Source organism: Manis pentadactyla, chromosome 3, assembly GCF_030020395.1.
Source record: "Manis pentadactyla isolate mManPen7 chromosome 3, mManPen7.hap1, whole genome shotgun sequence".
NCBI classification, from domain to species: domain Eukaryota; kingdom Metazoa; phylum Chordata; class Mammalia; order Pholidota; family Manidae; genus Manis; species Manis pentadactyla.
The window spans coordinates 52,733,327-52,761,194 of NC_080021.1; the positions used below are offsets into that span (position 1 = coordinate 52,733,327).

General features: G+C 36.1%; 1 protein-coding gene across 1 annotated transcript in view; it reads left to right on the forward strand.

Moving 5' to 3' along the window:
* CNGB3 (cyclic nucleotide gated channel subunit beta 3) overlaps positions 1-27,868 on the forward strand; it is a 175,905-nt gene that overhangs the window by 134,262 nt on the left and 13,775 nt on the right. The window contains exons 14-15 of the mRNA XM_036925101.2: positions 9,066-9,149; positions 18,127-18,245. Of these exons, the coding sequence (XP_036780996.2) occupies positions 9,066-9,149; positions 18,127-18,245 (203 nt within the window). The remainder of the gene's footprint in view (positions 1-9,065; positions 9,150-18,126; positions 18,246-27,868) is intronic.

The window sequence follows — 27,868 nt, forward strand, 5'->3', positions numbered from 1 at the left end:
GTCAGAGAGCGATTCCTCCATTAGTTAACGGGTTCATCTAGATAAATGGTTTTCAAACTGCAGGATTCATTTAAGTGGTTTGCAGCCAACATATAAAATAGAAAAGAACGTATCAGAAAGCCTCACACATAAGTAAGGATAGCTATTATAAAATTTTTGTTTCTGTTATTCATTTTTAAATGCACATAAACGTATTTATGTGTATACTGGGAAAAACATAAATGTCTGTTTTACTATATATTATGATCAAAAAGATATGAAAGCCACAAGTTAAATTATTTTAACAATATTTTTAAATGTTCTAAAACTCTTTGTACCTTAATGACTAGCTTAATTAAGAATAAATGACAACAATTGGCTCTCTTTTAAAGAAAATAAAAGCTTTGAATTATATACCAATGACTCTTTGGGATTATCTCTGACTTGGCAAGTTACCAGTTTTCAGATTTTTCCTTGGGTTTTATGTATATTTTTGGAAATCCATAAAACCAGCATCATCTGATAGAGAAAAAAGGTTACATCTTCACATCTTGCTAACGTTGTATATAGACTTAGATTCATTCTTTCCTGACATTTCCATTAAAGATGGAATTCCTTCCAGAAAGAACCCATTTCCATTTATATTTCTGTTAAATGAAAAAAGTTTTTTTTCAAAAGCCAAATGAAGTAGAAAATAAGTAGGTATGGAATCTTTCTAAATTTATTTTCATGGAGATTGTCTTGGTAGTTCAAACAGATTTGTTATTTTCTTAGGAAGGAAATAAGCTGAATAGTTATCCTACATTCTTATCTCTAAATTACACCCATTTGACTCTTGTGTTGTTTCTGAATCAGTCACGTACGTTCACTCAAGGGACGTTCACAGAGGGAACATTTGTGGTATGTGTGCCCAGAAGGATACTTAGGAGTCTACAGAGTGAGCAGGTGGAAGCTCCTAGCAGAAGCCTTATTATCACTTATTACCACAAGTGTGGGGAATTGCTGCCTGTTCAAAGAACAGGAGAATTTCTTTAGGACCAGAGCATTGGTGATAACTAAAGATTAATCTGGAAACATCATTTGAAGCCAGGCTGTGGAATATGTGTCCAATCCTATAAGCAAAGACAAGCTAGAAAGATGGAAACCAACAGCATAGATTTCAGTTTTACAGACAAGAAATGCGGTCACATTGAATAGACCAGAATATCCAGGGATAACGAAGAAAGGTAACTGCTGATTGTTGAAAACCTCTGTATCTTGAATTCTCCCTGAAAATGAATCTTCCACATCTTTAAAAGGGAGGCAGGCAGGAGGAGAAAAGGAAAGACACAGAGAAGGGGAGAGAGAAAGATCTGGCAGGCAGACCTTCATGTCTTTCCAAACTTCAGATTTAGGGGAAATAAAAGGTACTTGAAAAATCATTCAACTCACAAATACCTATTTAGATGCCCTAAGGAATGTTTTAGGTTTACATCTTGGGCCTTCAGTGAAAAATTTCACAAGGACTTCTCTCCATTCTGTAAATTTGAGAATGGACATAGATGTGGTAGAATGTTTACAATGCAACACGAGTAAATGACTCTATGCTAAATAACGTTGCTTCAATTTTTTCAAAAGACATATGTCTGTTACTTTAATTTTGCATTTTATTGAAGTTAAAAAAAACAACTCCAAAAAGCACAAATGTGTTTATATTACTTTCCTTTTAGCCTTTTGAAATCTGTTTATATGTTAGTGGAACAGTGACTCTCATAATGCTTTAGCAAAAGTGATGTAATTGCCAAAGTATCATAAATTATAATATGGACAATGTCACATAAAGGTTGTTCAAGCTGTCCATAATCATTCAATCCCAACACTGTTACCATATCTTGCTATGTCCAATTCTTACATAATCCCTGTATTAGTCAGAGTACTCCAGAGAAACAAAACCAATAGGATATGTATATATAGAGAGAGAGAGATTTATTTTAAGGAATTGGCTCATGCAATCATGGGGGTGACAAGTCCAAAACCTACAAGGCAGGCCAACAGGCTGGAGACCCTTGGAATATTAATGTTTTAGTTCTGGTCCAAAAGCAGTCTGGAAGCAGAATTCCTTCATCATCAGGGGATTTCTAGATTTTTTTTTCTCTTAAGTCCTTCTGATTGGATTTAAGTCCTCTTAAATCCAACCGATTGGATAAGACCTACTCACATACTCTGTTTTATTCGAAGTCTAATGACTTAAATGTTAATCTCATCTAAATATACCTTTACAGTGACATTTAAACTGGTATTTGACCAAATATCTGAAGACCATGACGTAGCCAAGTTTACACATAAAATTAACCATCACAGCCCCCAAACATTGTCAAAACTATACAGAATATAATTCAGTCAAAGGTAAGAAACCAAACTGTTGTTAACCCCAAATTGTTAAATGTGTCTTTTCAAAAATAATAGCTGCTGTTTACTGAGGTCTGGCCGTGTACTACACTGCATTATCTGCTTCATTACTTTCTCTCAATTAGTTCTCACAGCAAGCCTCTGACAAAAGTTTTAGTACTATTCCCATTTTACAGAAAGTACAAACTACTTACTTGACTGAGGCCATAGTGCTTTAAGCAATGAGACAGGATTTGAACACAGGTTTTTCTTACTCCACAGTCTGTGATCTTAACGGCTCTTTAAAGCAACTTTTCAGTTTCCCACCAACTCTATCGGGGTAAGGATAAGATGCTAAGGAACCACAAAAGTTTCCCTAGAGTCAAAAAACAATGCAAGCTCAAAACCATCCTTTGGCAGTTTTCACAGACTTAGATTTGGCACATCAGTTTCACATACTCTTTGCTACTCTCCTACTAAGAAAAGACCCTGAATCTCATGTGGTTTTTTTCCCTTTTAATCAAAGCTGATGGAATTAAGGACATAGAATTTTACTAAAACTTTTCTTCAATCAATTGTGGTTAATTAGTAAGATTTTCTACTTCTGTATGGGGTGATCATTGTTTCTAAGACCTGAGAGATAAATTGTCATAATTTTTTTAAATTTTTCATAAAAATGTCTCTTCTTTACAGATTGCATGTTGTTCTTGCACAAGCTCAAGAATTAAGCTAATAAGGAGCGATTCATTTCTATGATGTTGGGCAATTTCCCCCCCTTTCTGATGATTCATTATTTTTTTTTTTATTTTTAAATATGCTTTATCAAATTAAATACCAGAGAAATTACATTTTGCCACTACCACTAAATTTCCAGAAAAGGGAGAGCATTTAATAAAAGTTCTGTTGCGCCACCTAGTGGCCAGAGTTAAACTCGCATTCTTTAGAAACTAAAAACCCAGCGTCTAAAGTAGGAAACCAGGGTCCTAGAGACACCAAAAGTACCACCCGTCTGTCAAGGAAAGCACAATGCATCTCACTGTTTGCTGCTCGGTGAAAATGCAGAACCGATTCCAAACAAGACACCTCACCGGATCTGTGACTCATTGTGGTTATGTGATTAGGAGATACTGGAAAGGCTGTGACTTCAGTGGTAGGAAAGATGCTGAGGAAGAGTTTTGTATGTGAGTGACAGACTGAGCCAGGAACAGAATGGGAATGCAATATTATTTCTACCAATTAAACATGGTCTCCTAGCAATGACACCCTAATCATATATGCCATCACATATTTTCTGCAGAGGCCCTGAAATCAGAATGTTACAGTGAGACTTAGTACATTTCATTTTTATTAACTTTATTTTTACCCTGATAGTATCAGTAATAAAGTGCTATTGCTAGACTTTTAAATATTTTGAACAATGAGCTTATAAGACAGATGAACTACATGCAACTACACATCCTGAGAACTTACTCTGTCTAAAGTACTAGAGTGGGGTGCGCCAGGTGTTGTACCTATGTAGTCCCTGATCTCCAGTGCCCCCAGTGGGGCAGGAAAACTCTAAATAAATAACATTCTTGGATGTTGTGTGATGATTAAGAGACTTAAAACCACAAAGTGTTTATATGAATACTTAGCACATTGTAAGTTCCATTGTTATTGTTACTATTAATACTGAGAAATAAAACTGATTGAATCAAAGGGAAGTTTCTACACAGGCAAAATCAGTTTTTTCATGTGACCCTGCCTGATCATAGGAAGATGGATTAGATTCATCCTCCGGGTGTCATCCAGCTTGTGACTTTCCACTTTGACTATGTGATACCGAAGGTCCTTGAAAAATAGAAATATTGTCATTTCTCAAGAAAGCTTGATGAAGAAGACTTTTACCAGCATCTGCAAAGATTGAGCATAGGAGTAATCTTAGAACTAAGTAAGTTATGACATCATAGTACCTTGCTAATTATTTATCACATTTGACTTTTCTGCTCCCAACAGGAACTAATCAGTAGCATGAATGGCATACTCAATAGCATGAGCAATGGGACTTAGAATTCCCTGCCCTAGACATTTCACTAGCACTTGTTTAATGTGAATGAAGTTTAAGATGGGACAAAGCATTTCCTTTCATAATAAACAGGACTCAGTTGAGAAAAGCCTTAAGACTGTTGCTTATACTTGAGGGTGACTTAAACACACAGGGTGTTATAAATTACTGATAATATCTTAGGTTTTGTTTCGAAGAACATAAGGAAGAATAAGCCTAGAAATGGAGAAACCCTATGGGACTGAGAAGGTAGGCATTCCAAAAATAAATTTTACCAACTTTAAAATTGTATTCAGTTTGCCATAGTAAAAGAAGAGGTTCCTGGGTATAGGAACCACCATGCAATCTATAGGTTATGTTTTGAAAAAAAAATAGAATTCCTCCAAACTCCATTAAAATCTCCAGAATCCTTATGCAAATCTGTAACATATAGTTCCCATGCAGCACTGAATTTCTCGTTGTTTTAAATGAAGTAAACTCTAACAGCTTCATTCTTATACATCAACCTATATTTATTTAGTGGCTTGCATGCCCCAAGCTGTGACAAGAGACTGGACTGGAAATACAGAAGTGAATATTATGTAAATTTTGACTTCAAGTTGCTCAGAATGTAAATTTAAACACACACACACACACTGGTGATTCTCTTCCTCTGACACCTATTGCATATGTAACATTAGGGAAATAGTCAATGGACTTCCTGAGCCCCCATTGCCTCATCTAAGATCCAGGAATAATAATGTATTAATTAATGCCAGCTATTACAGGGAAGTTGTAAAAATTTGACAGGTGAAGATAAGAAAATAGTAAAATTTAATAGAAATGCTATGTATTAGTATAATGTTAATGGTGACAATTATACAGGTATTCTCACTTTATAGAGATGAGGACATTTGTGAAACAATGACTGTGCTCTGACTTTCTGTAAATCAGAAATTTTCCTAATGACTTCTATAAAGGAAATGGAGCTGCATTGCAAAGAAAAAATGTTAGCCCCAGAATGTAAATCTTTTTAATCATAGGATAATGGAGCAAATTGCATCTCAAGGAAATAATCATTTTCTGAGTGGGGGGCATAATTGTTCTGAAATACATCATAAAATATAATGACTTCATACTGCAAACTTCATTTCACTAAGGCCAAGTACAGATGAGAAGGATCTAGTCTTAAACTCAGCTGTCCCCAAGGCCAGTGGCACCTGTCCGTAGAGCGATCATTCAGAAACAGAATCACTTAATTGATGAAACTTAAATTGTAAGTTTTTATTACATACAGCTGCTACCACCTATGAGTTGGCAAGTATGTAAATAAAAATTCATATTTATAACAGTTCAAATATTTATCTCTGAGGAAATCCAAGCTATAAGCTAAAAGCTATCCCTCTGAGTACTTGTGCATTTTTACTGAGGAAGCAGTAATTGTTTGCTTATTAATTTTAGGGCTTTTCTCCTAATTTGGTCTAACACTTCCCATTGAGTGCATTTCCTTTATTAGTGCTTTTTGCCAGTGAGCTAACCTGAAGGGTAGAAGAGAAAAGATGAAATGTGTTCATCTGCAAAGGGGATTTTGTTCCTTCAAATGATCTTGGGTTGTGTGTTTTCCTTTATGTTTATTAAAATTAATAAGAGTTAAAGTTGAAGTCTTATCAGTTCTCCCCAGTTCCACTCTCCTTCCTCCCTCCTCAGAGGTGGTCACTAAGATAATTTTAAGGGCATCCTTCCAATCCTCATTTTTATAATTTTATTTGATATGAACATCAGTGACAGGCAGTATTATTTTATTTAGTTTTTCCATAGTTAGAGTCATTAAATACATTCCATACCTTGCTTTTTAACAGACCATTATTTGTCAAGTTCAATAATAATGGTTGAGAGAGGGCAATCTGGTTTGTTTATTGGTTGATTTATCTTAACCACTCTAGGGTATTCCAATCTACAAACCTTCAGTATTTTTATCTGCCCACAGATTGACATTACATTGTTTCCAATTTTTTCAGTATTGAAGATGATGCAGGCAAGACTTCAGAGAGATTACTGGTTTGGTTCCAGACCATAAAACAAATATCACAATAAAGCCAGTCAAATGAATTTTTTGGTTTCCTAGTGCATAAAAAAAGTTGTGTTTACACTATGTTGTAGCTCATTAAGTGTATAACAGCATTTTCTTAAAAAAGTACATAACTTAAAAATATTATTGCTAAAAAATGCTAGCCATCACCTGAGCTTTCAGCAAGTCATAATCACTAATCACAGATCACCAGAACAATTAAAATAAGAATGATCCAGTTTGAAATATTGTAAGAATTACCAAAAGATGACACAGAGACACAAAGTGAACAAATACTGTTTAAAAAAATGGCTCCAGGAGACTCGCTTGGTGCATGGTTGCCACAAACCTTCCATTTGTAAAAAGCACAGTATCTTTGAAGCAAAGGGCAATAAAACAAGGTGTGCCTGTACTACCACACATACCTTTGTGCATGTGTACAATAAGAAGTATCATCAAACACTTAACATCATTAATAATTCCTATGAATACAATTTAAGACAGATGAGCATTTTCATCCAAGTTCATTTTAATAGAAATTGTTCAAGGAGTGAAAATTTGATTTTGGCCTACAAACTATAATTAAGATTATAAAAATTAATGTCAGAAAAACCAAATTGTGCATAAGAAGGTAAATGTAAGTGGTTTTTTTAGATCTTCTATTCTGATCACTTACAATGTCATTTTTCTCCATGGATATGAATGATTGAGAGTAAGCTTCATTGCCATAATATTACAGACATATTTATGCTTAAGAACTTCTATTTCTAATGGCGTTTCTCTAAAACATCACATTCTTTAGTGGGGGAGACCCTAAAATCAATCCAAAGTTTGGGTTTTTTCTAAGACAGTTCTGAACATCAGAACACTAATTTCCAAAATGAAATTACTCTGAACTGATGACAGCATTAAAATGAATCAGGCACACAAGCCATATGTTTAGAGAATTTTACTAAAAAAACACACACACACAATTTTTAGAAAGAAATGTTTGTCATTTGTTTTAACAGATAGGACAACCTATGAGACATGGTAGGAATAAAACAAATATAAATAAAAATGATATGCTTTTCACAAAATAAATACAAAACAACAAAAGAAAAGGTTAATTATTCTGTACCTAAAAGGTCCTTTGTGCATCTTTGCAAATACAAAGCATATTCATCTTAAAATGACTCAAAGTGTGTTACCCACATGAGTACCTTGATGCTTCCCCATATCTCCTCTTCCCTTCCCAGGCAGAAGTAAACCCCACTTCTGTTAAGTTACATGGATAATTACCTAGGATGTTTTATGATATAATTAACCATCAATTACAACTTTTCTGTTTTAAAACATCATCCCAAGTAGCCTTATTCTCTTTCATCTTTGATTGCTTCAGGGCATGGTACAAACGCCTGCTCATAGCAGCTTCTCATCAATATTTGTTAGATTGTATGAAAAAGGTATTCTTATCTGCCTTGGCCTTTTCTTCTATCCAGGATAACCAAAAGCTATACTTTCTCACATTAATTTTTAAAATTCTAACTTGAAGTTCATCTGAATGCTTCTCACCAATGGCTACTTGAAGATACTTCAATCATAAATTATTAACTTTCCTTATCAGTCAAGCAACCCTGAGGTTTAACTTTCATATGGATCTAGGTCAAGTGTTCGCTACTGAAATCATTATGGAAAACTGATGATTGCTAAAGAAATGATTATCCAATCCACAAATTGAGGACAGGCCCTTTGCTTTTCCTCCTCCTTTGCTGCTGACTATGATTAGTTCTCTGCAAAACAGTAATTCCTCTAAGGATGGACAGGACCAACCTCAAAAGGAAAGCTGCTACATCTTAGCAGCCCTGGGAGGAAAAAATAAAAATATTTGGTGAATGCAAAACCACTTGAAAACAGTAAAGTGAGATTTTTGAAGCATCTATAGATTTTTCTTTAGGCTATAATATAGGTAAATTATAATTATTTCAAGAAAATTTAAAAACAGACATATATTCTAACAAATCAAATTTATTTTTGACACTATTAAAGTGGATATGAATAGTCATTCACTCAACAGATACTATCTTTGTGTCTATATGTACAATTACCCTGCCCTTAAGAAGACAATAATTAAGTTGGGGAAGAAAGACATACAAGCCTTCAAAGTTAAATAATATCTAACAATAGTATGAAAGATATTTTAAAAAGAAAAATATTCAGCAAAGGTTTTGATTATGTCAACCAATGTACTAATAAAAGCCAATTATTATAATCAACATTATATTATCATAATAATTAGTAGCTATCACTAATTATGCATTTTGTTGAGTTTTACCTGAATAAAATTTTACCATTATGAGATAAGTACCATTTTAACCCCCTTTGACAGATTAGGAAACCGAGGGCATGAGACATTACATAGCAATAGGTAGTGAAGACACGATTAGAACCCAAATCTATCTGACCAGGACCCAAACTCTTGAAATCATTTTACAGGTATTTTTTTTCTAAATATTGGGTCAAGGTAAGTCCACAGTATTGGCAGCTAATATTATAGTGTTAGTATTTATTACTGTTTACTTCTATTACATTTTAAAATCCTTTGGAATATTGGCTTTTTAGCTTTTTTCTTTATATTTTTTTCTTTAGGGTTGTGACACACAGATGATTTATGACATGTTGTTAAGATTGAAATCCACTGTCTATTTACCTGGTGACTTTGTCTGCAAAAAGGTGAGTGCATGTTGTTTGTCAAATTCATGACGAGTAAATAAATACATTTGAGAAGTTCAGACATAAGTCAGGTTTAAACAAAATTGTCCAGGGTGAATTCCCATAGTGTAGAAATAATTATAATATGCAATCCTATAAATCAACAATCTGCTCTCAGAGTTGAAAATGGAACAAGACCATATGGATTTAATTATTTATATTAAGGATGTAAGTGAGGAGAGTCTGAAAACTTGCTTTGTATAAATGTAAACCATTAATTGTCACATCCCACATATTTAAACAAAAGGAAAAAGTTACAGAAGTGAAAGGTGATTCTGCCCTTTTATGTCTTTGGCTAACTATCAGATATCTCCACTTATTTCACTCAGTGAATAATTAATGCCACTTTCTTTTTCACTGTGTTTTTGTAATTACAAAAGTAATACACATTCATTATTTTTACTATGGAAAACACAAAAAAGCACAAAGACAAAAGATACATCACCCAGAAAAAACCACTATTAATATTCAACCTACTTTTTATACTGATTGACAGAGCTGGATTCCTACAATTGGTGTCATACTATATTTATGTTTTGAAACTTGTTTGGTGATGTACCAATATATCATACAACCCAAAAGCAGCAGAATACACATTCCTCTCAAGTGCACATGGAACATTTTCAAGAATAGATCATACACTAGGCCACAAAAAGAGACTGGGTAAATTCAAAAAGATTCAAATTGTACCAACCATCTTCTCAGACCACAAAGGTATGAAACTAGTAATGAATTATGCAAAGAAATGAAAAATTCCACAAGCACATGGAGGCTTCACAACATGCTCCTAAATAACAAATGGATCAATGACCAAATGAAAACAGAGATCAAGCAATATACGGAGACAAATGACAACAATAATTCAAGTCCAGAGAATCTGTGGGATGTAGCAAAGGTTGTGCTAAGAGGGAAGCATACTGCAATACAGGCCTACCTCAGGAAAGAAGAACATATGAACAATGTAAATTCACAATTAACAAAACTAGAAAAAGAAGAACAAATGAGGCCCAAAATCAGTAGAAGGCAGGACATAATAAAGATTAGAGCAGAAATAAACAAAATTGAGAAGACTAAAACAATAGAAAGAATCAATGAAAGCAGGAGCTGGTTCTTCAAGAAAATAAACAAAAGAGATAAACCTATAGCCAGACTTATCAAGAAAAAAAGAAAGTCTACACACATAAACAGAATCAGAAATGAGAAAGGAAAAGTCACTACAGACACTACAGAAATACAAAGAATTATTCGAGAATACTATGAAAAATTACATGCTAACAAACTGGATAACCTAAAAGAAATGGACAACTTTCTAGAAAAATGCAACCTTCCAAGGCTGACCCAGAAAGAAACAGAAAATCTGAACAAAACAATTACAAGCAACGAAATTGAATTGGCAATCAAACACCTGCTTAAGAACAAAACCTCTGGACCAGATGGCTTCACCACTGAATTTTATCAAACATTTAGTGAAGACCTGATAACCATCTGCCTTAAAGATTTCCAAAAAGTAGAAGAGGAGGTAATACTTCCAAACTCATTCTATGAGGCCAGTATCATTCTAATACCAAAACCAGGCAAAAACACCACAATAAAAGAAAATTACAGACCAATATACTTGATGAACAGAGATGCAAAAATACTCAACAAATTATTAGCAAACTGAATTCAAAAATATATCCAAAAGATCATCCACCATGATCAAGTAGGATTTCCTCCAGGGATGCATGGAGGGTACAACATTTGAAGATCCATCAACATCATTCACCACATCAACAAAAAGAAGGACAAAAACCACATGATCATCTCCATAGATGCCAAAAAGCATTTGACAAAATTCAACATCCATTCATTATAAAAAACTCTCAACAAAATGGGTATAGAGGGCAAGTATCGCAACATAATAAAGACCATATATGACAAACCCACAGCCAACATCATACTTAACAGCGAGAAGCTGAAAGCCTTTCCTTTAAGATCAGGAAGAAGACAAGGATAGCCACTCTTTCCACTTTCACTCAACATAGTTCTGGAGGTCTTTGCCACAGCAATGAGACAACACAAAGAAATAAAGGTCATCCAGATTGATAAGGAAGAAGTCAAACTGTCACTATTTGCAGATGACATGACATTGTACATAAAAAACCCTAAAGACTCCATTCCAAAACTACTAGGTCTAATATCTGAATTCAGCAAAGTTGCAGGATACAAAATTAACACACAGAAATCTGTTGCCTTCCTATACACTAACAATGAACTAACCGAAAGAGAAATCAAGAAAACAATTCCATTCACAATTACATCAAAAAGAATAAAATACTTAGGAATAAACCTAACCGAGGAAGTGAAAGACCTATACCCTGAAAACTGCAAGACACTCTTAAGAGAAATTAAAGAGGACACTAACAAATGGAAACTTATTCCATGCTCTTGGCTAGGAAGAATTAATATTGTCAAAATGGCCATCCTGCCTAAAGCAATCTACGGATTCAGTGCAATGCCTATCAAAATACCAACAACATTCTTCAATGAACTGGAACAAATAGTTTTAAGATTCATGAAACCACAAAAGACCCCGAATAGCCAAAGCAATCCTGAGAAGGAAGAATAAAGTAGGGGGGATCTCACTTCCCAAATTCAAGCTCTACTACAAAGCCACAGTAATCAAGACAATTTGGTACTGGCACAAGAACAGAGCCACAGACCAGTGGAACAGAATAGAGACTCCAGATATTAACCCAAACATGTACAGTCAATTAACATATGATAAAGGAGCAATGGACATATAATGGGGAAATGAGAGCCTCTTCAACAGCTGGTGTTGGCAAAACTGGACAGCCACATGCAAGAGAATGAAACTGGATTATTGTTTAACCCCATACACAAAAGTAAACTAAAAATGGATCAAAGACCTGAATGTAAGTCATGAAACCATAAAACTCTTAGAAGACAACAGAGGCAAAAATTTCCTGAATATAAACATGAGCAACTTCTTCCTGAACACATCTCCTTGAGCGAGGGAAACAAAAGCAAAAAAAAAAACACATGGGACTACATCAAACTAAAAAGCTTCTGTACAGCAAAGGACATGATCAACAGAAAAACGGCATCCTACAGTATGGGAGAATATATTTGTAAATGACATATCCGACAAGGGGCTAACATCCAAACTATATAAGGAACTCACACACCTCAACACCCAAAAAGCAAATAACCCGATTAAAAAATGGGCAGAGGATATGAACAGACAATTCTCCAAAGAAGAAATTCAGATGGCCAACAGATACATGAGAAGATGCTCCACAACACTAATCATCAGAAAATGCTAATTAAAACCACAATGGGATATCACCTCACACCAGTTAGGATGGCCAGCATCGAAAAGATTAAGAACAACAAATGCTGGTGAGGATGTGGAGAAATGGGAACCCTCCTACACTGCTGGTGGGAATGTAAGCTAGTTCAACCATTGTGGAAAGCAGTATGGAGGTTCCTCAACAAACTAAAAATAGAAATACCATTCACCTGGGAATTCTACTCCTAGGAATTTACCCATAGAAAGCAAGATCTCAGATTCAAAAAAACATATGCACCCCTATGTTTACTGCAGCACGATTTACAATAGCCAAGAGATGGAAGCAACCTAAGTGTCCATCAGTAGATGAATGGATAAAGAAGATGTGGTACATATACACAATGGAATACTCTTCAGCCATAAGAAAGAAACAGACCCTACCATTTACAACAACATGGATGGAGATGGAGGATATTATGCTCAGTGAAGTAAGCCAGAGAGAGAAAGACAAGTGCCAAATGATTTCCCTCATTTGTGGAGTATAACAAAGCAAAACTGAAGGAACAAAATAGCAGCAGACTCACAGACTCCAAGAAGGGCCTAGTGGTTACCAAAGGGAAGGGGTGTGGGATGGCAGGTGGGGAGGGAGGGAGAAGGGGATTGAGGGGTATTATGTTTAGTACACATGGTGTGGGGGGTCACAGGGAAGACAGTGTAGCACAGAGAAGGCACATAATGGATCTGTGGCATCTTACTACACTGATGGACAGTGACTTCAGTGGGATATGGGTGGGGACTTGATAAAATGGGTGAATGTAGTAACACATTGTTTTTCATATGAAACATTCATAAGAGTGTATATCAATAATACCTTAATAAAAAATATATCATACAAACATTTTATGTTATTAAGTAATCTTCTACAACCTCACTTTTAAAGTTGCATAATATTCCAGTCTATGACTATATCATAATCAATTTCCAAATGTTTGCTATTATAAATAACTTTAAAAAGAACATTTTTGCACATCTCTGATTAGTAACTTAAGAAGGAAAGAATGATGACCTTGGGTTTTATATCTTAAGAAACTAAAGCAATAGTGAAGATATAATCAAAATAAAAGGTAGAAAAAGATGAGCTGTTAAAAGAAATGAGATATCCAAAGCCCTGGGGAGTTCACTAGTGAGTGAGGATGAGAAGAACAGCTTTCAAAAATGATGACTATGGTAGAAGTAAGCACAAGCTGTTATAGGACACAGAGTATGGACACTGGTCCCTCTGGGGTACCAGCCAGATTACCTGGAGAAGATGCTGTGTAAGCTAAATCTTGAAAAATGAGTTGGTGTGTACCGAGAGGAAAAAATAAACAGGCATTCCAGACAGAGGAAAGAATTAGCATGAGTTAAGGCAGAAAGGAAGGGACTGTGTCTACAGGAGGAGTACAGAGAACTACAATAAGACAGAAGTTAGAAATGTTTAGTGTTTATTCAATGAAACTCAGTAAATATCTTTGAATACTATGGGCTAGGCACTGTGCTGGATACTGGGTAAAATCAATCAACAGTGAGCACAAGAAAATGGTGATTATTGTCCTCCAGTGGCTTACAGTGTAGTGCTGGGGTATTCAGTTTACGCCATACATCCGAGTTGCCTGGTATTAGAAGCCTGCAGCAATTCAGTTGGTCTGAATTGAGCCCACATACCAATATTTTTTGAAAGCTCCCAAATTATTCTAAAATGCAGCCAAATTGAGACTCACTGGCCTGATAGAAGAGACAAACAATAAAAAAGTGAAATGAAATAAATACATAACTCCAAAATGTGCTAACTTCCATAAAGGGAAAATAGAATTTGCCATAACTAGTGCACAGGTGGAAATCAATCTAGTCCATGAGAGAGGATAAAACTGTGTGTAAAGCTTTGGGAACAGGCACATAATGCAAACAGACTTCGTTCAAAGCTCAAGAAAAGGTGAAAGAAGAACGCAAGGCTGTTACTTGGAAGAATACCAGTATTGATGGAGGACATCAAGGAAGAAGTAACAGAGCAACTGAAAACAACTGTCGGAGGGAAAAGGAAAAATGCAAGAGAAAATGTGATATAACGGAAAGCAAGAATATGTAACGCCAAGTTAGTCCAAGCTGAAAGTATTGGTGATACGAAATCACTTTTATTAAAAAATACAAACCACGCTCGGTTCAAGGACCCCTTCAGGGCAACGGTGTATTTGGAATGACATGGCCTTATTGCACCAAAATAGCCTTTCAATTTGTTCAAATAGCAACAGGCACTGAAAATTGAGACAACTCATAGAAACTTTAGCTCCCGTGCCCCTAGGCAGTGCAAGTTTGCTTAACAAAGTGTGAAATGTAGAGTAAATACAGTCCTCTCATTTCTAATTTCTTTCTCACATCATATCCATCACTAAATAATACAAACAGGTCAGTGAACACCAATGAGGAAAAGAAAGGGATAAATGGGAGGAAGAGTAAAAATGAGAAGATATGAGACTGCAAGCCACATTTCTTTAGTTTTTTTTTTTAAGAGATTTAGTTCACAGTATATACTTACAGAGATGAAAGTTTTACTTGACCAGACTTTGGATAGCTGAATTCACCTTTCATTTTGCTTATCATTTCCACAAATCACTGTAGGAAAAGGGAAGTAAAAAGCCCATGTTCTGTTGAAGATTGCCTAAGTAATCAAGGAAATGGCAGGGTTCAGGACTGAGTTTGCTGACCTGAGTTAATCCTCCAGAGGGCTCCTAAATTTACTGAGTGGCGACCTTGGGCTTCAAAGAGTATTTGGAAATTTTCCCAGGATTAAGTTACAATAATTAATTTGAATGTCAAAAGGCCCCTACTAGCCTTGGAAATAGCTTTCTATAAGAACCTTGAAAATCTGAAGTGCTTTCTCACTAAGGGTTACCCCACTCTACCAGAAGATCTTGCATTTCTACACTTTCTCCAAATGAGTACATAAACCAAACACAAGGCTTGGTTTTGATCTTATTTTCCACATGCTGTCAGACTTTGTTCTCTAAGGAATGTGTACTTCATTTGAATGTTAATTAAACTTGCAGGAAAAGCTTAAATTAGCCTAGAAATATGCAAGAAATAGTGGAAGTTTTGGTTCATTGATTATGCCTGATATCCTTGGAAAATTATTTAAATGATCATAAAAAGTAATTAAAAGTGCTGAACTATATTTAAGTACCCATTATGTACTTCCACCTCCAGTCAGTTGTAATAACTGCCTTTGAAAAATCATTCCAGCTCCCTGAGAATTACTTCATGCAAAGAATAAGGAATATGACCCTGTCCTAATCATTACTTCCTGAGTATCTCTTGGAAAACTAATATTCAGATGTCTTCCCTTATTTTTAAAATAATTCATAGCACTTTTATTGTTTTTTAAGAGATCAATCTTGATCCTGGCCTTTCTGTGCATACCCTATAGAATCAGATGACGTTAAGTGCTGGTAGTTCTAGTGCTGTCATCTTCTAGCCTTGTAAATTTCCTTTTCAAGCCTCTACTACCAATTTTTAGATAAGAATCATGATATCTTTCCCATCCAATCTTACTGGGATTTTTGAAGAATTATGAGTTCATATAATATGCAATTGTAAATAGCACGTTCTGATACAACAAATGCAGGTATTACAATAAGGAGCAATGTCAAATCACATTATTTTAATTTTTAAAAGTAGTATGCAAATGCAAGATATTATTAGCATTGATATTATGAAAATAACTACAGTAAGGTCCATCTGTTTTGGAATTTCTGCTTTAATCTGTATTTGAGAAAAAGTATTTGCTTAATATTTTGTACAATGCAAAATTTAAATATACTTGCATTGCTCAGTTAGGAGATGTGCATTCTAGGCTTCCTTTTGCTTCTAATTACTGCATAGAGCTTTGGCTAGGCAGCCAAACCAACCTGTGCCTTTATTTTTCTTTCTGTAAAATGGAAATAATAATACTTCCTCTACCTTCTTTATAAAAGTAATGGGGAGATAAAATGAGAATCTCAATGTTCCATATGTTAACTAAGAGGTAGAGTCTGAAAAGTTTAAAACCAACCTAACATTTATAATACAACAATAATTAACTTTCAAAATATCACCCTTGGTATTAAAGGACTTCAAAACTTCCTAGAGAATGATTAAATTGTGTTTCCCTCATTCATAAATGAGCTCCTATATCATAATCTCTATACTCAGCACTGGAACTAACATATTGTCTCAGCCAGAGCATAAACTATCACCATTATTAATCCTGAATTAATTTTAGTGTATTCTAATCCTTTGAAAATATGATTAACAAGAACATTTGATGAATTCAAATAAGCCAGTCTCCTCCTGAACCTAGTGAGTGAATTCATTGTATACATGCTATTCTTTTATAGCTCAGTGTGATCAATACCCAACTCATTAAGACATGAGGGTACTCTTATCCAAATTGTTTGCCTAGCAGCAACAATTACAAGGACTGGCCTATTTAGATTTTAACAGCTTTTCTTGACCCAAAGGCCATTGAGTCCTCTTGTAAGATATATTTATTGTTTTCGGATCATAGAGTAAGAGGACATATTCCAAGGGTCCCATGACCACCCATTAGTTTGGTGAGTTGCATGATTCAACAGAGAGTTAATTTATAGCTTAAGATTTATAATAGCAGAGCATACAGTGCAGGAACAGCAAGAAAAAGATAGATATAGGCAAAGACTTGAGAAATCAGGCACAGGCTTCCTAGGTCCTACTTTTGAGAGGATCACATGGATGGCATTTTTCTCTCCAACTGTGGACTATACAGACAAGAACAAAATAATCTCCACCTAGGGAATACCATCTATGTCTTGTGGTCCAAAGTTCTTAAATGAAGCTGGTTATGTGGTTACATGACCATCCATGATTCAGATTCCAAGCTAGATACCAAGTATACATCATAAATCTTTGTGTTTACATTAAATAATGCGGACAACCTGGTACATCCTCCTACACTGTCTCAGGCCTACAGAACAACACCATTCATCAGTGACTACATGAACATTCCAGGAGTTTAGTTCTCAGGGCTGGAACAAGGGTCATTGCACTGGCTCCAGGAGTCCCCAGAGAGAAAAAAGAACGGACTAAAACAACCTGCTGCGTTAACACTTTCCTCTCAATATGGAAGAATGATAATAGCCTAAAGGTATCCTATGCTCCAATCACTAAAATCAAACCTCAAGACTATAGGCAGAAGAGAAGAGTTGACCTTTGAATGGCTGTCATGCTCTTTGGATAGACCAAGCACCTTCTTCAAAGCATAGCAGTGACCACCAATGGCTAGGTGATGATGCTTACAATCATTTCCTCTACCCATGCCCATTTCTGGAACAATGTGCTGACTGAAATACCTTCACCTATCCAGTGGTAGCATAAAGTGCTCATATGTTTGGAAGTATCACTTTCCTCATAATTTTCTTTCGTGGAATTCCTTTCCAATGTCTGTAGCTACCTCAGGTCTTAAGATTAGTTTTATATTGATGTTCCTTGTCTCCTTCATTTACACTTATTCCTCTATAAGATTTTGTATTTCTTAATTTGGGGCATAGTTGTCAAGAATGAAGTGACTATCATTTCTCCTTTATATCTGGCATATAGGGAGAAGTTGGCAAGGAAATGTATATCATCAAGCAAGGAGAAGTCCAAGTTCTTGGAGGCTCTGATGGTGCTCAAGTTCTGGTTACTCTGAAAGCTGGCGCAGTGTTTGGAGAAATCAGGTACTGAAAGACACCTCATGAATACTGAAGCCAATCATTTGTCTTAAAAGAAAAGTCTTAGTTCATATAATAACCAAAAGTTTCTGCTCAAATTTATCAAAGGTTTGATTATGCTGACAGCATTAGTAAAATAAGGATTTTCACATTTCTATTTATTCATTCTCTTCCCTCAAAGACCTACCTAGTTCATTCAGCTTTTTAGTGCCAGGACCTAGGTCAATGTCTGGAATAATATATGCTCAATATACATTGAATATGTGAATAAATAGTGAATGAATGAATGGTTAAAGACAAGGTTGAGGAGTTAGCTGTTGCAAGATTGTTGGAAAACTTGAAAGCCTGGCTAACAGTGGTTTTCAGTAGGCAATTGATAATGATCATTGCTGTGGGATAAAAGTGCCTGAGTCTAAATCCCAGTCCCACCATTTACTAGCTTTGTTCCTTCTTACTAGACCCCCTCTATTCCTCACTTTCCCCATCCTAATAATTAGAATAATAATAGTACTTATTGTAGAGTGTTGATGAGTTAATTCATTAAAAGCAGTTAGAACAATGTCCAGCATCCATTAAGAGCTTAATGTTAACTATTGTTACTATTATTTCCTATTGGCTAGAAATTTCTTACAAGTCACCAAGAGTAAGAATATAGACGAAATTTAGGCATTTTGTGGGCTAAACATTCCCATATGTATTATTGTATTTAAACATATCCATTTATTCATTCAAGAAACACTTATTGAGTGCCTGGTACATGCTACATTGTCAGGTATTGCTCTAAACTCTGGGAATATACTGTGAAAACAATAAACAAGATGTTGTCCCTCACAGAGCTTACAGCTTACAGAGAAAATGGACAATAAATAAACAATTAACCAGACAAGATAAATCCACTTGTAATAACTGCTATGGAGGCAAACATTGTTAGAAAGTGACCAGGGATACTACCTTAGATACAGTGGTCAAGGACAACCTCTATGGACAGATAACACTTGAACTGAGATTTGAAAGCGTAATGGAGCAGCCTTCCAGAAATGGAGGAAGAACCTCCCAGATAATGGAACAGTAAGTGCAGAGCCCTAAAGGTAAAGCAAGCTTGTCTGGTTGAAAGACATAAAGGTCAGTATGGCTGGAATTGAGTGAATAAGAGGAACTGTGGGAAGATGAGGCCAAAGAGGTGAGCAAGGACCAGATTATACAGGTAAGGAATTTATATTTTATTCTAAAATAAATTTTAGAGAAAGAATGATACAATTTGAATTATGATTTTAAAAGACCACTCCAATAGCTATGTGGAGAAGAGAGCAAGAATAAATTAGAGGCGGTCATTTAGAAGTCATTTGCAGTGGTCCAAGTGAAACACTAGAATCTTGAACTAGCCTACCGGCACTCAAAGTGAAGAGAAGAGTGCACCATCAGTCAGTTATTAATATATCCATTTCACAATTGATAAAGTCACACTTCCAAAGTGCCAGTTATCTTACCTGGTTAACATAGCTAATAAGTGGAAGGGATGATATTCAAACCCAAGTTTCTTGAATCGGGGTCCAGTGATCTTTCTACCACATCACAGAAGAAAGGTATTCATCCAATCTCTGATTTCATAGCAGCCAAGAAGTTATCTTCAGAGTTCTAGAAATATGGACAATTTCAGATGAATTCATATTAGAATAATTAGGATTTCCTAGAATGATGATGCGTGTTATTTCTCTGTTGATAACGTGGTTTCCCTTTTTAAATTTTTCCTCCTTGCTTAAAACGCATAGACAACCTGTCAGGATCCTGCTCTAGGACAGTTGTGGAAACACTTCTCAAGATGCCTGAGATCTAAGTTTTTGCCTATTTTCTATCACTTTCTCACTGGGAGTCCTTGCAAAAGTGATTTAATTTTTAGTGACTTAATAATCACAGCAATATTTAAGGTCATAAAACCTGCAACAGTCTATTCTGAAACATTGCAGAAATTAATTAGCTGACCTGTTGCCAAGGTTAAGCACTCCCTGAAGAATAAAGCTTTATAAATACAAGTATGTTAATTGCTGATACTATCATGGCAGGATAAAATACTCTAGGGGTAGTATCCAGGCACAGCTGAGTTGTAATTCAAAGAAATCTTACATTCTTGACAGCAACTTCTCAAAGAAATCTCCTACTACCCGTTTGACTTCTAAGGCCAAATTTAAACCAGTAGACCAGAGAAGCTTTAAACTTGCTTAGTAGTCTGGTTGATTCATGCAAAAGGGAACTTGTTGCCTTGATTCTCTTCTTGGCTGTGGTTGAGGAGGAATAGGATGCATCTGCTTCTCCCCAGAGGCCCAGAGGCTTCACAGGCCCACAGCTGTCATATGCCCCTGGAGCTCTAGTTATTTATTTCAATGATGGGGGCATGCATGTCTGCCAAGCATCTCGATACTGGGAAGATCTAGTAATCATGTTTACTACTCAAAAATGCTGTAACCTTTGTTAAAATGCACCATCATGTAACTTTTGAAAAAGGCTCTTTTTTCTTAGGAAAAAATATGAAAGAAAAGAATCAAGGGCTTTCAAGGACATTATGTATTAATCCAAAAGAGCAAAGTCCTGACTAAAATAAAGATTTACAGCCTGACAGAGAGAAAACCCAGACCACATTTCCAATTAATGTCTAACAAGGGCAGACACCCATTTTTAATAGACCCAGAGCCTGCCAAGGGGATGGCCTTGTGGTAGTTCTAACTCCCACATGTGTTGGGCCTCATCTACTGTCCTCCTTACATTATACATTTAGTGCCAAATCTTATTCACCAGAAATACTTAACCACTTCCTATACTCCTTCTGCATCTGTTAAAATCTTACTTTTCTTAAAACATATCTGAATTTTTACCCTAGGTATTGCTATTAAGATTTCAATAGAATTTCCTATCACTTTCATCTCTCTTTGGAATGTCTTTTTTTTTTTTTGGAAAATATCTACTCCCCTTCAAGATTCAATTTAAATGTTACTTCTCTGAAGCCATCACTAACCACCCCTAAAACAACTAATGCTCCCTGTTCTCTGCTTCCATATTTCATTCATGACTTTATTACAGTAGTTACCGCTGATGAATAATTTACTCAGATGGGTCTCCCCAACCAAGCCATTATAATGTAAGAACTAGCACTTTCCATCCCTATGGTACCAGCAGCTACATAAAAACTATATAATAGGCATGTCACCAAGCTAGTGACATAGGTTGTTCCTGATTTGACTCCCTCTCACAAAGAAGAACTAACAATTTTTTAAGAATGACATGACTGAGAGAATCCTGGAACATGGGGGTAAGGCTGAAGCAACCCCCTGCACCACAGAGACTGTAACAGACTGCATTAGAAGGGTAAGAAAGAAGCTGCCCACTGACCACATTATCCCTCACCCAGTCCAGTGCAACACCACAGCCTTTCCTGAGCCTCTGTTTCCTCAAGTGAGAAAACAGAACCAAAGGGGGACAGTCAGCAACACCCCCCATCCCCAGCACCATGAGTACTTTGCAAGAGTACATTTAGTGCCAAATCTTATTCACCAGAAATACTTAACCACTTCCTATCCTCCTTCTGCATCTGTTAAAATCTTACTTTTCTTAAAACACATCTGAATTTTTACCCTAGGTATTGCTATTATGATTTCAATAGCACCTATCTGACTCACACCACAGGGACTGTGGGGGAATCTGTAGGGCTCAACTACTGGGAATCTGACATATGGCAAAGAGAGGAGAGGCTTGCATACAGCAGCCAATGGATCTTGGCAGACCGACTCTATACCTGCAGTGCACATGTAGCAATCCCAACCAGCAGTCGGTTCATCTGTAGAACCAAGTCAGGAGTGCACACTGACCAGGAAACTCCTGGAGGATCTGTCTAATTTGGATTCCTCAAGAGAGTAGTTTTGCCAGCCCTAGAGCCCATAACTAGGCAAGGTACGAGTCACAGCTCTACCTGCTGTGGAGAGTGTCTTCCAACCCCCTCTAACAAGAAGGGCTGGCAATAATTCCTGGAAGCTGTACAGCCCGATGGTACTGAAGCTAAGAGGCAGGTGGGGAAAACTGATTGCCTGCCCCAAGAGTAAAGCCACTACTGGTTGTGGAGCATTCCCATGCTATACACAGGCAGGGGGATTAATTCATAGCCAAGTCTGAGGGTAGCTCCCAGCCCCTCCCAACCAGAAAACCTGTTTGAGATATTGAGAGTAGCCTAGAGTGTCCCACTCCCCCCTCCTGTCCAGGCAAGGAAGCTAAGACTTGGCCTCATCTACTGTGGAGAGTGTCTTCCAGCCAATACAACTAAAAGGGCTGGAGACAACTCCTGGAAGCCATGCAGCCCAGCAGCTCTCTAGCCAAGAGAAGGGAGGGTGGCAGAGAAATAGTTTGCAGAGCAAAGCCAGTGGCCGGCCCTGTTTAGTTAGGGAATTTGAGCTGTGAGTCAGCTTGAGTTAAAACAACAAAGAACTTTACCAGCTTCAGAGCTGCTTTTCCCATTGTATCCAGGCAGGAACGTAATTTTTAGCCTCACTCATCACTGAAAACAGTCTTTAGCCTGTACAACCAGTGAACCTAAGCAGAGCACATGAAAAGCTACACAGTCCACTCATGAACCCTATATACCATGGCACTTGAACACATAGCACAGCCCATGGCTTCCCCTGTCTACAGAGCAAAACTGGTAGCTTCATCTAACCATGGAATTCAGTACATACTCTAGCCTGATTCAGATCCCCAAACAAGGAGCTGCACAGCCTCTGTCCCATCCTGCTGCCCTGCCAAGACAAGGAATCTAATTTGTAGCTCTGTATACTGCTGAATAGTACTCAGTCTAGATCAACCAATAAGCCTGACCAGAGAATTTAGGCAACAGCAGAGACCATCCTACAAGCCTGACATGGATAGGGAATCATTCCAGCAGCCCTATCCTATTCAGCTGCTCTCAGTCAGTGGAACACCCCGCCTGCACCTCTATTCTCAGAACCTGAACAATTGCCTCACTCAAAAATAGACCATAATAGCAGGCCTCACCTGCACAAAGACATGAGTAGCCTACATGCTCAGAAACCCAAACTGAGCTGACTGGTGAAGAAGTGTCTCTGCCCAAACAAACCTGTGAAGTCTGGAAGGGGAGCCTGATTACTCAAATGCACAGGTACCAATGTAATAACTCATGAATCATGAAAAATCAGGTAAATATGATACAACCAAAGAAAACTAATAAAGCTCCAAAAACTGACCCTAAAGAAATGGAGATCAATGCCCTGTCAGAAAATTCAGAATAATCCTCTTAAAGAATTTAGTGAACTACAAGAAAACACAGACAAATAACCAAATGAAACAAGGAAAACAATACATGAACAAAATGAAAAGTTCAACAAAGAAATAGCAACCATCAAAAAAAAAAAAAAGAACATAAATATGAGTTGAAAATAAAATAATTAAAATGAAGAATTCAATAGTTTAAAAAGTAGATTCAACTACACAGGAGAAAGATGCAATGATATGGAAGATAGGACATTGGAAATTACCCAGACAGAGGAGCAGAAAGAGAAAAGAATGAGAAAATCCTACAGGAATTATGGGACAGAATGAAAAGAAATAAAATTCACATTATGGGAATTTTAGAAGGAAAAGAGAAAGAGAAAGGGACAGAAAGTATTTTTAAAACAATAATGGCTGAAAACTTCCTGAACCTAGGGAGAGAAATGGACATCTAGATCCTAGAAGCCCAAAGCACTCCAAATAAGTTGAACCTGAATAGGGCTACACCAAGACACATTATAATTAAATTGTCAAAAGTCAAGGACAGAAAGAATTTTAAGAGCAGCAAGAGGAAAGAGAGAAGTTACATACAAGGGAATCCCCATAAGACTATTGGATTTCTCAACAGAAACTTTTCAGGTCAGGAGAAAATTAGGTAACATATTCAAAATATTGAAAGAAAATAATTCATCCAAGAACTCTATACCTAGCAAAGCTGTCCATCAGAAACAAAGAAGAGATAAAGACTTTCCCCCCCAAAAAAGCTGAGGGAGTTCATTACCACCAGAACTGCCTTGTAAGAAATGCTGAAGGAAGTTCTTTTGGAAGTAAAATAACACTAATTAACATTAAAAAGATAAAAAGGTAGTATAAATCTCACTGGTCTTCATAAATATATACTCATAGTTAGCTTCTGAATTACGGTAATTGTGCTGCATAATTTAATTGCAGCTTTAGTTTAAAAGTTAAAGAATAATGTAGTAAAATTAAACATAATTACAATAATCTATTAGTTACACAATAGAAAACAAGTAAATTCTAACAGCAATGTAATGTGAGGAGGAGAAGTAAAGTGCAAAGTTTAGAAATTCTATTAAAGTTAGGTTCTGGCCAGTTAAAAATAGGATGTTTTATGCTTCAGATATTTTATGTAATCCTCATGGTAACCAAAGGAAAATCCTACAGCAATCCTATTGTAAAATCTACACAAAAGAACACAATAAAAAAGTCAAATTTTACTGATACCAAAAGACATTGAAACACAAAAAGAGACAGCAAGATTAGAAACAAGGAATAACGGATCTACAAAACAACCAGAAAACAAAATGGCAATAGTAACTTCTTACCTGTCAATAGTTACTTTAACCATAAACAGATTAAATTCTCCCATTAAAAGACACAGAATGGCAAGTACCAAATGATTTCCCTCATTTGTGGAGTATAACAACAAAGCAAAACTAAAAGAACAAAACAGGAGCAGACTCATAGACTCCAAGAAGGGACTAGTGGTTACCAAAAAGAAAGAAGTGGGATGGGTGGGTGGGGAGGGAGAGAGAGGGGATTAAGGGGCAATATGATTAGCACACATAATATAGGAGGGTCATGGGAAAGATAGTATAGCACAGAGAAGACAAGTAATGACTCTATAGCATCTTACTACACTGATGGACAGTGACTGCAATGGGATATGTGGGGGTACTTGATAACATGCATAAATGTAGTAACCACAATGTTGCTCATGTGAAACCTTCATAAGATTGTATATCAATGATATTTTAATAAGAAAATAAAAATAAAACACCATGGCAAAATGGACTTAAAAAAAAATAAAATATGTTGCCTATGAGAAACTCACTTTAGTCTTAAAGACACATAGACTGAGAGTGAAAGGATGGAAAAAGACATTTCAGGAAAATGGCAACCAAAAAGAAGCAAGGTAGCTATATTTACATCAAACAAAGTACTTTAAACTAAAAATAGTAAAAAGAGACAGAGAAAAGGGGGGTGAAGAAAGGGGGCATACGATTTGCATGTATAATGGAGGGGTACCGGAGGGCTGTGCAACACAGAGAAGACAAGTAGTGATTCTACAGCATCTTACTATGCTGATGGACAGTGACTGTAATGGGGTTTGTTGGGGGAACTTGGTGAAGGGGGGGAGTCTAGCAAACATAATGTTCCTATGTAATTGTAGATTAATGATATCAAAATAAATAAATAAATAAAAAGAGACAGAGAGGGTCATTATATAAAGACAAAAGTGTCTATACATCAAGAAGATACAACAATTTTAAATATTTATGTACCCAATATTGGAGCACCTAAATATAAAGCAAGAACTAACAAGGCTAAAAGGAAAATAAGCAGTAATACAGTAATAGTTGGAAATTTTAATATCCCACTGTCAACAATGGATAGGTCATCCAGACAGAAAATCAATAAAGAAACAATGGCTCTGAACAACACTGAAGACCAAATGAACCTAACAGACATATACTGCACATTCTATTCACTAACAAGAGAATACACATTCTGCTCAAATAAAAATGGAACATTTTTTAAAGTAGACTATATATTGGGCTACAAAACTTGTCTTAGAAAATTCAAGAAGACTGAAATCATACTAAGTTTCTTCTCTAACAACATAGCATGGAACTAGAAATCAATATCAAAAGGAAAACTGGAAAATTCACAAACACATGGAAATTAAACAGCACTCTACTGAACAACCAATGGATCAAAGAAATTATGGGGAAACAAAAAATTTTCTTCAGACAAATGAAACTAGAAACAACACATCAGAACTTGTGGAAGGCAGCAAAAGCAGCTGTAAGAGGGAAGTTCACAGCAATCAACATTTACATTAAGAAGCAAAAAGATCCCAAATGAATAACCTAACTCTACACCTTAGGAAACTAGAAAATGAAGAATAAACAGCCCAAAGTTAGAAAGGCGAGGAAAAAGAATAAATGAAACAGATAACAGAAAAACAAAAGAAAACATTAGCCAAACTGACAGTTAATTGTTTGAAAAGATAAACCAAGCTGACAATCCTTTAGCTAAACTAACTAAGGAAAAAAGAGAAAGGATCCTAATTAATGAAATTATAAACGAAAAAGGAGGCAAACAATAGGAACAACAAATGCTGGCAAGGATGCAGAGAAAGGGGAACCCTTCTACACTGCTGGTGGGAATATAAACTAGTTCAACCATTGTGGAAAGCAGTATGGAGGTTCCTCAAAAAATAAAAATAGAAATACCATTTGACCCAGGAATTCCACTCCTAGGAATTTACCCTAAGAATGCAGGATCCCAGTTTGAAAATGACATATGCACCCCTATGTTTATCACAGCACTATTTACAATAGCCAAGAAATGGAAGCAACCTAAGTGTCCATCAGTAGATGAATGGATAAAGAAGATGTGGTACATATACACACTGGAATATTATTCAGCCATAAGAAGAAAACATATCCTACCGTTTACAACAACATGGATGGAGCTAGAGGGTATTATGTTCAGTGAAAGAAGCCAGGCAGAGAAAGACAAGTGTCAAATGATTTCATTCATCTGTGGAGTATAAGAACAAAGCAAAAACTGAAGGAACAAAACAGCAGCAGACTCACAGAACCCAAGAATGGACTAACAGTTACCAAAGGGAAAGGGACTGGGGAGGGTGGGTGGAAAGGGAGGGAGAAGCGGAATAAAGGGCATTACAATTAGCACACATAATGTGGGGGGTGGGACATGGGAAGGCAGTATAGCACAGAGAAGACAAGTAGTAACTCTATAGTATCTTACTACACTGATGGACAGTGACTGTAATGGGGTATGTGGTGGGGACTTGATAATAGGGATAATCTAGTAACCACAATGTTGCTTATGTGATTGTATATTAATGATACCAAAATAAAAAAATGAAAAAGGACGCATTACAACTGATACCACAGAAATTCAAAGGATCATAAGAGGTTATTGTGTACAACTATGCACCAACTAATTGAACAACGTGGAAGAAATGAAAAAATTCTTAGAAACATACAACTTACCAAGACTGGATCAGGAAGAAATAAAAAATCTGGATAGACCAATTACTAGTATGGAAATTGAGTCAGCAATCAGAAATCTCCCAAAGAAGAAAATTCCAGGACCAGATGGCTTCATTGGTGAGTTTTACCAAATGTTTAAAGAATTAACACCAATCCTTATCAAACTCTTCCAAAAAAATTAAAGAGAAGGGAACACTTCCAAACTCATTTTACAAGGCCAGAATTTTAAAATCCACCATCTATTCGTGATAAAAACTCCTAAGAAATTACAAATAGAAAGAACAAATCTCAACATAATAAAGGTCATATATGACA